The following is a 14447-nucleotide window of genomic DNA, read 5'->3' on the forward strand; positions in this document are numbered from 1 at the left end:
AAGCTCGTTACTTTATCTGAATCATGGTCTTTAGCCTTGCTCCTGCCCTCACTCTGCCCTCTCGAGGCCTATTCTTGCATTAGCCTTTGTTATCGCGTGTATGTGTGCGTGTGTGCGTGCCTGTATGTATGTATGTATGTATGCGCGCGCGTGTGTGTGTGTGTGTGTTGGTTGGCACTGTGTTTTTATGTGCATGTGTGTGTATATGCCTGTGTGTCTGCATGCTCGTGCGTGTGTGTGTGTGTGTGTTGGAACACATCCATCAGTCACCCTACCTCAAACCAGTGGTGCCAGCCCTTTGACGCGTGCAGCACAGTCACCAAACCTTATTGCACACACACCACTGTACTGCACAAATCTCAACGCGACAGAGAAAGTCTGCATTGCTTTTCTCTCACCTCTGATACATTTTTCATTTCCGTTTTTAGCCCATAAAATGATTGATTCAGCCTTTGTTCCCTGTCACAGATCATCTTTGTACAGTGGACCAAAAGTAGATATTTTCTGATATTCAAAAGAGATATATATAGATATATATGTATAGTATATATAATGACGATACAGTACATATATTTGTCGCTTTTTATGTGGTGGATCTGATTGTTTATATGTGAATGTTTCTTTTGGTAGCTCATTTGTAATTAGTTCATAGACTGTGAACTGGGAAAGGCCTGGGAACTAACTTCTGATTCATTAGACTTTATCTATACTTGAACTGTTATAGCCTTCTATGTTGTGGAGATTATTGAGATTAATCCTCTGAACAGGAACTTTTTGTCACTAAAATAAACCTGTCCGTTTCGGTTTTTTTCATGCTTGCCGAAATGGCTTGTGCCATTTCTCTGCGGAAATTGTTTATTTATTAATATTTATTGTGTTTCTGATCTTTTCGGTTTGATTGCTTATGCATAATGGGTACTGAGGAGAAATCACTAATTTTACCACTGGAAAGAGCAGACCTACTGTATAGAGAAAGCAGTTTTTGTTGGGGATTTTTATGTTTGGTTGAGGTTATGAAAAAAAAAAAAAGCAAAAAAAAAAGGACTGTATTTGCTGTAAACAACTCTTAAAGGTTCGATCACGACTGGGGAAAAAAAAAAAACACTTGGACACTATCGGTACACTGGATCTTTACCAATGTTTTTGGTTCTGTCAGCCTGTGTAGAAATACCTTTTTCTTTTTTTTTCTTTTTTTTTAAAGTGCAAATACTTTCTGTAGTTTAGGATACTGAGTCAGTGGATTATCCGAGATGTTTCTTTTTCTTCTTCTTCTTCTTCTCCTCCTCTCTCGTCTCAACATTATTTCCACTCTGTGGGGGATCTGAAAAAGTGAATCCTCGTCTCCCTGGAGCCACGTTCCTCGCAGGTCACACCTTATGCCACGCTTCTCGTACGACAGCCTTACCCTGATCCTGCTGGCTTGAAATGTCTGATCTGAGCACATTCAGGAACTACAGACGACAGAAACTTCGAAAGGCTTTGAGGGGAAAAAGTCCAGTGAACTTTACAGTCAGCAGCTGCGGAGCCCCTTTTTATTACATCGAGCTGCGGCCATGTTGGAAAATGAATTTCTGCCAGACGCTTTGTATGGAATTAGTAAATCCATGTGGGAAAGAGGGTTTCCCATTAAAACATTGTAATCTACTTAATCTGTTATACTTATGCCAGATTCCCATATAAGAGTCCATATCCACAAAATTATTTTCTTCTGGCATGATCACACCGCGATCAACACGATTTATGACTTATCTAGTGTGATTGAAATTGAACTGGTGATGAGAGCTCCATTTCTTTTGAAAAGCAGATGCACCAAAAAAAACCATTTAAATAAAAATCAAAGCTCTTAATAAAACAAAGAGTCTGGTGCTCTCACAAGAGCTCTCGTCTCTGCAAACAGTCAGGAAAAGACGTTAGAAAAGCAAACATTATGTGGGCGGTGCCCCTTTAACTGCTCAGTACCCGTGCAAAAAAAAATAAATAAAAAATCCCCACAGTTCACTTGTCTGACTCAAACACTGTAAAACTTAGTGGGCTCCCGTCTGTAAAACTTCGACGTGCATTGTGGAGGTTTTGCAGGAGGGTTTCTTGCCTTCATCATTTTCACCTTCCTCTCACTTGATCTATTGTTTTTTTTGTACGGAGCTCATCTTTCTTATCATATATATTTATTACAACACGGTAGATGTTAACTTGTATTATTTTTGTGCCTGAAGTTAAAAAAAAAAAAAAAACTGGAAAAAAAAAAAAAAAAAAAAGGCTTAAAAGATGTTTTCTTTCCATCTCGAATGTGTGCTTTAGGGTCATAAGTGCTTTCTGGTCTTGCACACCTCCCATGTGCTGCTAGAAAATGTTGTCTCAATCGTGATCTTAACCCCCCCTCCTCCCTCTTCTTGGTTTCCTTTTTTTTTTTTTTTTTTTTTTTTTATTTACCAGACGGTGCCAGACAGTGGTTTAGCTTTCTGCGTGTCAGAGCCTGCCTGGTTAACACTGGACCGACGTTAATGCTGCCAACACAATTGTACTTTTCTTTCTATGTGAGTTTGAAATTGAGGAGTTTGTTTTTTTTGGTTTGTTTGTTTGTTTTTGTATCAGGTGTTTGCAAATGAGCCCATTATTTACTTTTAAAAAGAAAAGGAAAAAAAAAAACAAACCTGTAGGTTATAAGCCGTCCTTTGACCCGTCGCTCGCAGGAGAGCTGAGAAAGGCCTCTTCACCTGGACACAGCAGCTTCACTGACCCATAACAGACTCCAGTGCCTTTAATTTCGCCCCGGCCAAAGCAGATGGCCTGGGTGACTGTCGGGTCTCTGGTGGGCTACAGATGGAGGCTACACAGCAGTGCTGAGGAAGCAGAAAGGAGAAAGAAAAAGAAAAAGAAAAAAAAAAAACCCTCTTCTCAGACTGGACTATTTATTTACTGGATGTCACACTCCACACACACACACACACACTCACGACACACTTAGTAAGTTACACACCTGCAGACGAGTTTTTATTGTGTAGAACTGGTGAGCGAGCCAGGAGAGTTACTGTAAGTAAAAGGCTTTTGAGTTTTTTGTTTTTTTTTCTTCTTCTCATGATTGTGATTTTATTTTGTCAAACGATATTTTCGGAATGCTGTGAGCTCATTGAGATTTGTATTATTTTGTTTTTTTGTTTTGTTTCTTTCAAGTGCCATTTGACGGTCTAGTGAGTCGTGGCCATCTGTAGCACGCGCTAATGCAAGCACAAGCATTTGGCAGTGGCATTTGGGGGGGGAAGGTTTTTATTTTTGATTCACTCTAGACAAAAATGTGTATATATACAGTATATATATCTATATATATATATATAAATCAAAAACTGAAAAAAGGTATATTTATTTGTGTCCTAATTATTTGACTTATTCTTTTGGTGAACATTTTACCTGATATGTTGGCTAAAGTGCTTTTGTGATTTATTTTCCCTCTTTTCTTTTTTTTTTTTCTGGATAATGTAAAGTATCTGATATAATATATACACACTAATTTCACGTGACTTTCTTTTCGTGTGCCGTTTCTATTTCATATGATGTATATTCTCGAATTGGCAAGCGAACCAACTTGTGTAGGGTGATTTGTATTGTGTATTTTACAGGCGGGGGGTGGGTGGTTGGGCGGGGGGGTGTTAAAAAAGACAAGGACAATTGAGGGACTTTTATATTTACAAAGACATTATCATTTAGTATGTCGTATTGATGATTATAGAAACTATTTGAAGACACATGTAGTTTCGTTTTCTGAATATTTCAGATCTCAGCTCAGGCTAGCTTCTTAGTGTTGTTTTCTTAAAATTTGTGACTTGTCTTTGCAGTAATAAACGTTTTCTTGTTCAACGCCGGTCGTCCTTTCTGTCACCATCACTGGTCGGGGTCAGCGGTGGTGTGGAGGCCTAAACTGGGAAGGTCAAATGTCTTGTCAAGCCTTTGGATCAGTTCATATACTCATTCCTTCATTTAAGTCACAATAAGATAGAATTTCAATGAGGAATTTTGAGATGTAAATACAATGCAGCACTCTCAATTAGTATTTTATTCCAATATTAGCAAGTCATTAAGATTGATGTAAAGGAACGAAAAAAGAATGCGATTCGCAGTAATTGTATGATTGACTAATTTGAATTGACAGCATTAGCCAAAGCCCAAAATCAATAAGGCTTCACGTCTGAAAGCACTGCAGACGCACACGTGATGGAAAAGAAAAGGCTTTTTGTAAATTAGTATTAAGAGCAGTCAAATGGAGAATATTAACATCACAAATGAGATCTCCACACTCGCCGTTATGTTCACCTAAAGTCACGCCGCCAGCCAGAATACTGCAATATTCCCCAACAGCATCTCACATAATCAAACGGCTCCTTCATGTTCGCCCGTTAAATTTTATTCAACCATATTCATACATATAAACACCAACATCATTCAAACTCCATATGTATTCAGATTGTATGACATAAGTGTAAATGGTTAAGATGAGCATGAACTTGCATTTCCTGAACATTGTACAGCATTCCTCTTTTTTTTTTTTTGGATATATATATATATATATAGTTTTTTATTTATCATGACCAGAATGGTTCATCACTGTAAAGGTAGCAAAAAGAGTATAAAATACTGCAACAGCTGTAAGTAAACAGAGCTCCAAATACCAAAATTCTGTTTGAGCAATAGTGCCGTGCTAAAAACTGAGCTTGTTTGAATGATTTGGGGGGTGAAAGCAACATAATACTGAAATGACTGCAGTCTGATCACCGTGGTTCACTTTTCTTGGGGTATATTTGGCATTAATATGGCTTACGCTTCCTCTCACAGTTCCCTCCTTGTTTACTCAGCTGTCTACAATATATTACATGTCATCCAAGTTCTACTACTATAAATTAAAGTGGGCGGCGGTGATCGGCCGCGTCGTCAGGCTCCACCCAGAGTGTCTCCCGTATCAAACGTTCAGCTTAGTGACCTGCTGCAGGAGTGTTTCACACTAAAAACGGATGGAGAGAGCACGCGCGACCATTTTCTTATTAGCTCTAAACCTGTTCGATAGCAAGAAAGAAAAGGAAAAAAAAAACTGAAAAAACAACCTATGCTAAAAGATAATATGGGCACAACAAGTAACCACAAATGAGACTATGAAACAAGACAAAACACAAATTAATAAAGTGCTAATAGACACTATGTGGGCATCTAGTTTAAAAAATAAAATAAAATATGACAATAACATAACACAAGCATGTTATAATCTATTTTTGGAGAATATTTTTATCATTTCAATTACAATAGGGGGGGGGCTGAAACACTTCAGTACAAAACATCACTTCTCCGTGTCTCAACAGCCGTAAAAATGGAAGTTTGACCTTTAGAAAAAAGGTGATTCAGTTTAAAATGGGCTTTTTGAATTTGCATCATTTCAAAATCATTCCAAAAAAAAAAAAAAAAAGAAGAAAGGTCTGTCAGCATTGGAAGAAAATATTTAAGATTACATCTTACAAGAACATGAGAAATGTATAGCATGATTTTACATAAATGTCCTGATCTGTGAGGGGGGGGTGGGGGGTTGTATCTCCACTCAACAAAGCTGCATCGGCTGTGGAGCGCCAACAGAGGAGGACTGGACCGGCAGTATACTCCAGCTCAATCAAAAACAACAAAATAAACCTCCAGCACATGGGGAGATTAGAAACCGTAGAACAATTGTTTGATTAGAAACAATCTTTTGCCAGTTGAGAGGAAGCTTCACATCTTAAATACAGATATCACAGTGGATAAAAGACAGCCCGACAAGTTCTGCTTCAACTTGACAATTCATTGCCGCCTCTTCAATTCAGACTTTTTCACTCGTCTCCCGCCGTGACGTGCGTCCCTCCTGGCAGGATTTTTTTTTCCAGCGGGCTGCGACTCCTCCCAGTGTGACTCACATCTTCCTCTGGCTGTTGTTAGGAAGTAGCTGACCTCGCAGACCCGGAGTCGCCGTCAGTGTGCTGGTGACTGCTCGGCGCTCTGGATCGAAAGGAAAAGTGCATTTGGAGTATACTGCTGGCCTCTCTGTCCTACTTCTACAACTTCACTCAGCGTGGTGGTGGTGGTTGCAGTCCTCCTTTGGCACTCCAGGCCTATAGGTGGAGTACTCTGTTACAAGTACAGTCAGATTTGATGCTCTGCTCAGCTCACGCCTCGCCGCTCAGTCGAGGGGCTGGGGGTCAGCTATGGGCATGGTGTGCAGGACTTCATCCAGTAGCTGCAGAGCTCGGTGCAGATGAATCTCGATCCAGCAGGGCGTCTCTTTGATGCTCTGCCGAGGGTAGTCCGGCCCCCAGCCCTTCACGAAGCTCATCCGCAGGATGCACAGCCTGCGCAGGTCGTCGACCCCGATGCCTGCGGCGGCAGATAAACCTGCAGGGGAATCGCAGCCCGTCAATCTGTGATTACTGCTGCACGACAGGCAGTGAAGCTACTCTACATGGACAATCAAAATAAGACTCGTGAGGCAAAAGTCATTCCAACACTTACAACTGTCTAGTGTGTTTCGCTTTTCTAGTATGTGGCTTTACACGTCAGATGTTTCTGATTCCAATATAGCAGGTCAAGTGTCACAGTACCGATCCTGTCGCCACGGACAAGGTTTGGCATCAATAACAGTCAGAACTGTAACTCCCAAGATTCTTTCTGAAATTTGAAAATCTCAGAAACTAACAAAACGTAAAGCAACTGCAAGTTGCAGCCATATAGTAGTCATTACAGTGGCCCTCAGGACTTCTGCTGTGTGAACATTCAGGAAGATAGTGACACGTGATGTTAGAATCAGTCCCTCTGGTCTTTGATAAGTAAACCTACCAGCAGTTCAATCATCAAACACTCACAGCAGCACGAAAATCTACATTTCCAAGCAACACGATAGAATCCTCCTTGGCTTTCAATTAAAATATGGTCCATTTTCATTTTGGATTTCCTGCATGATCAAAAAAGTCTTCATCTGTCTATCATGTTTGATCAATGCTTGTTTTTGTGTTGTTCAGCCTTCGCAGGGAAAATGAATTTAGACCCTGAAAGACAAATTCCTCTGGGAGACTCTGTGTTTACCTTAAATGTGAAGCAGAACATTTTAACTGAAAAACAAGGGAATATTACTGAATATCTTTGACTGAATAAATGCATCTTTTGTCCCCGTTTCTGTTGCCGTTGGCTCTTGGTCACATCGCCGCATTCAGTAAGAAAGTCTCCAATATCGGTCTGGGCTCAAAACCCCACAGAGGACGATGATGAACAGCAATCATAATAATAGCCGTGAACACTTATTTGAGACTAAGTGCAACCGTAAGAGCACTCACTGATGGCAGGGGCGATGCCTCCCACAGAGCCGGGCCCGGGAATGTTCCCGGCCACGGCGGCTGCCTGCGCCGCAGCTGCTGCCTGAGCTGTCGCCGCCTGCTGCTGCATCTGCCGGTGGCACTGACGCAAGTCGAACACCTGGCGGGGGACAAGACGAGCGCCGTTATCAGCCTGAGAGGAGCGGAAGACACAGCGCTGCCCTGACCTGGTTCACACTCGGCGCACAGGTGGAATATGCACAGAAGTTCTCTTCAACACAGCTAAATAAATAAATAAATGAATAAATAAATAAAAAGAACACAGGAGAGTGGTTATATGGCCACGCTATGTTCACATGTACATTAAACCAGCAAGAAGAACATCTGGCTTCCAAGATTCTGTAACAGCTTCTTGGAAAAGTTGTGCTTTCCACGTTATGAGCCCTGACATCTCACCTTGATGTAAGCACTGGGGTAAATCTTGTGAACGGCGTCGCCCGGGGCTCGTCCAGCCTCTCGATCCAGATAATAGCTCTGGACAAACACTGCGTGGTCGCTCAGACAGCGCACCCAAACGTCTCCCTCGCCTTTGCACTCCAGCTGCACACCTTTTCCAATGTGCAGCCTGCGGACGCAAAGAACAGGGGCGTGTGAATATGAGAAAATACAGACTGCTTTAATCAAACATCTCCAAGCATGCGGTGGAGTACCTCGCTCGCTCAATGTTCTCTGTCCTGTGAACGTTGCTCAGTTGACCTAAGCAGAAGCGATCGCCTCCTGATGGATCCACGTAGCCGTCCACGGTCACTATCGGACACGTGGACGGCACTTTGAACGTCTCCCCGACCTGAACGTCCATCTCAAAGTATGCGATGGAGCACCAGTACTCTGGAGCTGCAGTAACAAAGAAGCAGACCAGAGGTCAGAGGGACTGTGACAGCAGGAGAAACCTGGATTTTCTTCGAACTGCAGATCGATACTCACCGGGGTGGTTTGATATCGGAGGCTGGAACGCAATTTCATTGGTAACAGGCCCTGTGAGAACATGTCAATATTAATTTTGAACAGCCACATGTGCTCCTGTCACCTAACGCGTGGCCAAAACATCTCGACTCCAATCAAAGTGGAACGCAACTTCCCACCCACTCACCTCAGACGGACCGACACATCATGACACGTGTATGAGAGCGTGATGTATGAAGCTTTAGTTTGTTCAGTAAAAACATAAGGATTGTGCAATAGTTGGCTAAAACAATAACATTTGTCCCAAAAGAACGCTTTGTACTCGTGCTGGGCAACAATTCAAATTTGTTTTAACGGCGATTGATCAATAGGTTTTCTGTGATTTATCACTTTGTTTCACACAAATTCCAATAATGAATCTAAAAGTAGTGTACCGTGCATTTCATATTGAAGGCACTGCAGCAATTACCACAAATAAGGTGCTTCAAACACCAGTTTTTTGCTGAAATCCCAACTTAACAGGTTTTCCGTGGCAAGTGTTGACAATATTATCCAGCCTGCAGTTTGTAGTTATCCACTTTTCTAGGCTTTGCCTATAAGGAGAGGCGGCTGCCGCGGCTCCAGCTTATCGTATTCAAGTGATACCAAAAACTCAAACGACACTGATGATAAGGAACTTCAACATCACTTTGCTCTCACCATAACTGGCATCAGGCTGCGGTTCAGATCAGCTCTGTAGCGTCTCAGGCCCGGCCCAAAAGTTTTCATTGACCGAGAAGTGACATGACGCCAAACCAAAAAAAAGTACTGCTCAAAACCCCCGCGTCCCATTTTCTGTCAGAGTTCAAAGCCAATAAGCAATTAAAAAAAAAAAAAAACTAAAAGGAAGAAGGTGCGATAAAGTAAACGTCGACGTAAATCAATGAATGCATTAACGCGATAAGTTAACTTCTCTTCCTACAAGAGCAGCCTTTTTTGTTTTTTGTTTTGTCTGAACTAATTAACATTGTAAATAAGTGAAAATGCACATTAACTCCATCAGTGTGAAAGAGGAAACGGTCAGAGAATTAAATAGACGATCACTCACAGTAATGCCCCGTGTGGGGCATGGGGGGGTGATGCTGTAGATGCCCGTTCTGGTGCTGAGGCACTGTAGGAGTGAAGCTGCTGTTTCTGCTCCAGTTGGGAGTAGCATCTGGAAGGAGGATGGGAGGACAAGTGTGTTGAAAAATAGTTCAACTTATCAGTTCGAAAAGATTAAAAATAAATCTAATTCAAACAATAGTGAAAATGGCTTTGCTGCACATTTTTACAAGGTGGATGTAAACAGTGTCTCACTCGAGGGTCCAGCACTGATAGTAGAGAAAGCTGAGGTGGAGGCGGAGCTGCTGCCCTCTGAAGGGGGCAGGAGCGCCGGGCTGCTGAACGTCTCCTGAGGACCCGGCCGTGACGGCGGGTGCTGGATCGTCTGCAGATGGTTTTCTGAGCTGGAGTGAGATTGCTGGTTGTCGTAGTCGTACTCGTCCTTTACCAAGAGGGGACCTGGTGGAAAAACAACACACGTGATTAAGATGAAGCCACAAAACCTTTGGAAAAGAAATTAGCAGAAGCTCAGCAACCCTCCTACCTGAACTTGAAAGGGTCAATCCTGATAAGTCTGCAAATACGACAACAAGAGAAAATATTGGTCAACTTCACCTCATCAGTTCATGAAGTTTAATCATCAGCAACAAAGTAAGTGCATAAGCGATACTCTATGGGTCCACACACTGCTCATAATACCTAAACCAGGGGTGTCAAAACATAATCTGGGCTCAATCTGATCTTGCAAGATGTGAAACTGACTAATAAGACAATAACTACAATTTCTGAGATCATTAGATCCATGATAAAATCATGCCTTACTGACGGAGTAGCATTAGTATCAAAGCCATACAGTGAAGGTACATTAGTAAAAGCATGCATGCGACAAATGGAGGCCTTGTTTTTTTGGGGATATTTCACTATCTCTAGTATGGGGAGGCTCCCTAAAAAATGGTATAATGCGGAAAGTGATTTTTTCTCTCAAAATATGATAATCTATGACTCCTCCTTACCGATTCCAGGGGAGACAACTCTCTCGTAGTGATATGGGTTGACACAAACATTGTCACATTTCAGGTCGAAGGCATACTGGCAATATTTCACATGTTTCAGCTCATTCTTGTGAAGATCAGGCCATCGCCACAGTCTGGCATAGACCACATGAGGGAAACCTTTTCGTCCTGCAACCTGCAACCGACAGAACAACCCGATTAGATATGTTGACACACACACACTTCCTCTGAGATGTGCTGGAGTCGATCTACCTGTAAGCGTCCGTCCAGAGTCCGCTGTATGGTTACACACTTGCTGGGATGAGCTCCGTTGGTGGTGATGGCTGTGATGAGAGAATCGAGCTCATCTTTTTTCTCCTTCAGCTTCTTGACAAGACTCTCGATGGCTCTCTTGGCGAAGCTTTCGCTCTCTCCTCCCTGCCGGTGGCACATGAGGCTGTGCACAATGCTCAGGCAGGCATCATTGCTAGTGGGGGTGTTTGTGATTGACATCTTGCTCCTTAGGCTTCAACCTTGGGGAGGCTTTTCAGCGGAATCCTCAATGCTTTCACCTGTAGAAGTGACAGGGTAAAATTGATGATTAAGCCTGGCAACCTAAAAGGGCAGGACAACAGCCACATAACAGAGAGTTCATATGAGTGCGCCACCCAAGATCTCACACTGCATTACATAAAGTATCACTCAGTAGAACACAATCTGTCTGTCACCATGACATTTTAAGGTGTTGGAGGAGAACTGATGGTCACAACATAACACTATTAGTCTAGAGTGCCGGGGGAACTCTGAGCACCTCTCCTCAGCTCTGCTCTTCAATGATCCATGATCTGTAGCTGCTGGACACAGCATATTGTGCCATATTGTTTGTTACATGGACAATAACAATCTGTTGGTCCATCTGAGGGCCGCAAAGTAGTGTCAAGGCTCTCTCTGTCTTTCTCTCACCTCATAGCAAGAATGTCTTTTTATGCAGAATTAGCATGTGTCCCCGAAGCCCACACGCATGCATCCGTAACTAATCGGAGACTATTTCCTGGTTATACTCTGCCTTCACCCACAGATAGATGTTCTCTGTTATATCCCATAATATCATCACTTCATGCAACAACGACTAACATCCACTGAAAAAAAAAGTTCTCCTTGGAATGATTACATTTATTATTTGGATTCTGATTGTTGACATCTTGTTCAAATAGTAAAATCTGTTGTGTTGGATTCCCTGAGTCGTTCAAGCTATATGAACTACTAGATAACTCAACATAAATCAAGTATATGTATTATTTTGGCTTTTATAAGATCTGTGGTGGCGCTTACCATCATAATATAAAGACTAAATGGACTTCTTTTGTGGCAAGATCTATAGAGCATATGCATTTCGCTTCAACACGCCAACGTGTGTAAATAACTAATGTAACACATGTGTTAGGTCCAGTTCAGGACCAGCACCACATTCACGCATGAATGCTTTTCATCAACAAATACATTCCTACTCTGAAATTAAATACAAATCAAACGACTAATTTCATGTCAATCTTCTACGTTAAGTATGCGTATTAACGATCATATAAGTTTTGTTTTTTTACACAACACGCATTCTTTGCCGCAGGGGCTGCGAATGTTAGCTTTACTGGGTAATTTGCCGTAGCTAATAGGCGATTTACCAAACAATACGTTGATAGCGAATGACCCAGTCAGACTAAAAATGCCCTGCGCGTGTACTACTTGAAGCTGTGCTTTTATATTGATTCATTAACAACGGGTTGACGTAAAACCTGAGGAGAAAATAAGACTTGATAGCATCGCCAGCGAACGTGCAGCGGCTCTGTTAGCCGCTGTTAGCATCGGGCGCTAACGCAGAAAGCGTTCCGTTCATCTCGAATCTGAACCAAACAAGAGCGGATTTGTGAACTTACAGTGATTTTTTTCCTTCCACAGTAGCGTAACTCCCACTGGCAGATGATGTTCCGTGGGTGGCGTTCTCTGCCCAAGCCCCGATAGGTTTATTTTTTATTTTTTTCCCCCACCTTACGATAACTAGCTTTAGCGTTTGTTATTCGGGCTAGCGTGCGAGCACACCCGCTAACAGACGGTCATCAACAGCACGCGAGCTCACCGGCTAACCTGACACGGCCTCGCGAGCTGTTACAGCATCGTATCACTGAGAGTCGCCTTCGTTTTTCGGTTGCGGTTTATTACCGTGAGAAAATAACGCGAGCTTAACAGTAGCACGTTTACTGGAACGCTGGACACGAAAATAAACAAAAAAAAATAATCCTCCTCCACCCACCACAGTGCCACTGCGCATGCGCACGGGGAAAAATGTGGCAGGCGTGGCGCTGCACTGCAGTTTGTTTACTGTAATTAGATGAAAACTACAAACAGGTCGACTGTTTGTACGCCTAATGCACAAATCCCCCATCGAAAGGTTATTTGAGAGCACGGACTGCTATCGTCAAACCTCAGATGTCTTTATTGGTCTCACTATGTTCTGGGTTACACATTCAGATCATAACAGTCCAGCACCAGCCCTTCCATTATTACAAAAAAACAAATTATCTATTTCTCCTACTCCTCAATCTTAACTATTTAACATCCTCTCAATTTAATTTTTCTGAGGTAATTAAAATTGACACGGCATCTCTAAACGAAACACCCTAAAATAGATGTGGATATTTAACAGATGATATGGAATTATTAAGGCACACTTTCAAACAGACACTCTATGAATGTGACTTGGAGTCTTTAAACTCCACTTGCAGCTGCATTTATTGTTGATATCTGCTGTTTGGTACTCGGTTTCCATGTTGCATTATTACATCTACTCTTACTGCAGCAGTGCAATTGCATGTGGACAAACCAGGAGCAATATTTACTTTTATTCATGAAATCCCTGAGCCAGAAGAGACCCTCTTGCAGGCCGCAGGCCACATGTTTCCCCCCTGCTCTATAAGTCTAGTGACCATGTTTGGTAACGTCCACATTTCTTCGTGCTTTCTTCAAACCAACATCCCATGCATATAGCTGTAATATTGTAGTGTTTGGTTGGAGTTACATAAATGAATCTGTGTTGAAAAGATGTTAATCTGGCCTGGTGTTTTCAACTCCCAAGTGCAGCATTGCATAATGGAAGCAGGGATGCAGAACTCTTCATAACACCAGTTCTTGAAAGTTTTGGATCTAAGAATTTAGAACAATGCGAAGGAACACAAATACATCTGCTGAGACAGAGTACCACATTGAAAGGTAAGCTGTTGTTTACTCAGAGCCTGCAAATGCATTTTAGAGAAACCGTGGAGGCTGACGCTCAAGCTAACAGCTGTTTTATTTGCTGCTGCGAATTTGCAATCTGTTTAGCCCTCTGACTATTATATGATGCTGCGTGTTTGCATATTGTTAAATTTAACTGAAATCTCTCCTAAAATAGAAAATCTAATTATCAGGGAAGCAAACTCTTTCCTTCGAATGTTAAAATATGTCCTAGTCATGCCTGTTTTTTATTGTTCTTGTTGCAGTACTGCTGTGATCAGATTGATTGATCAAAGCTGAAGTTTCATCAAGCATTTAGTGAAACATGCTCAATAATCTGGATGTTATCAGTTATTCACAGAAACGGATTCAATGGGTATGAGATGATGAGCATGAGAAGAAGATGCAGCATGAAAACATCTGCAGACAGGTGTTATACAGGTAAGTGGATGTTTAATGAGATCTTTGAATGCATCACAGCTCCTGGATCCAGTGGAAAGGCATGATAATTCCTGTTCCACATATTTCATTACGCTGTCATAAAAAAAAAGAGTTAGTTCAAGGTTGAGGAATACTTCCTCCATTAAATAAGAGTTTGGTGTTAGAGTAATATTTTAAATTCTGACTAAGAGGACACTTAAATGATGTGCAAAGAATACTATTCAAAGATGCCTGGTCTTTTTTATATATTCAAACAGTGTCTCCCTTGTATGGTTGGGAAATTCTGTTGTATAGCAAAATCATATCTTTATAACTAAAGACAGGTTTCTCAAAGGTGAGAATGAAATTATGATACAAACAATACCTTCTCTATAAAGAAAATCAAAATACA

General features: G+C 41.8%; 1 protein-coding gene across 1 annotated transcript; it reads right to left on the reverse strand.

Moving 5' to 3' along the window:
• Window positions 1–5257: 5257 nt before the first annotated feature.
• On the reverse strand, window positions 5258–12674 carry smad4a (SMAD family member 4a). Its single transcript, XM_080477310.1, has 11 exons — window positions 12283–12674; window positions 10625–10923; window positions 10373–10547; window positions 9904–9933; window positions 9615–9818; window positions 9364–9471; window positions 8298–8348; window positions 8024–8207; window positions 7770–7938; window positions 7335–7473; window positions 5258–6399 (listed from the first exon to the last, which is right to left on the reverse strand). Exons 2-11 carry the CDS (start codon window positions 10862–10864, stop codon window positions 6188–6190), a joined length of 1512 nt encoding a protein of 503 aa, XP_080333436.1. The 5' UTR covers window positions 10865–10923; window positions 12283–12674; the 3' UTR covers window positions 5258–6187.
• Between the last annotated feature and the right edge of the window lie 1773 nt (window positions 12675–14447).

Source organism: Lipophrys pholis, assembly GCF_963383615.2.
Source record: "Lipophrys pholis genome assembly, chromosome: 12".
Taxonomy (NCBI): domain Eukaryota; kingdom Metazoa; phylum Chordata; class Actinopteri; order Blenniiformes; family Blenniidae; genus Lipophrys; species Lipophrys pholis.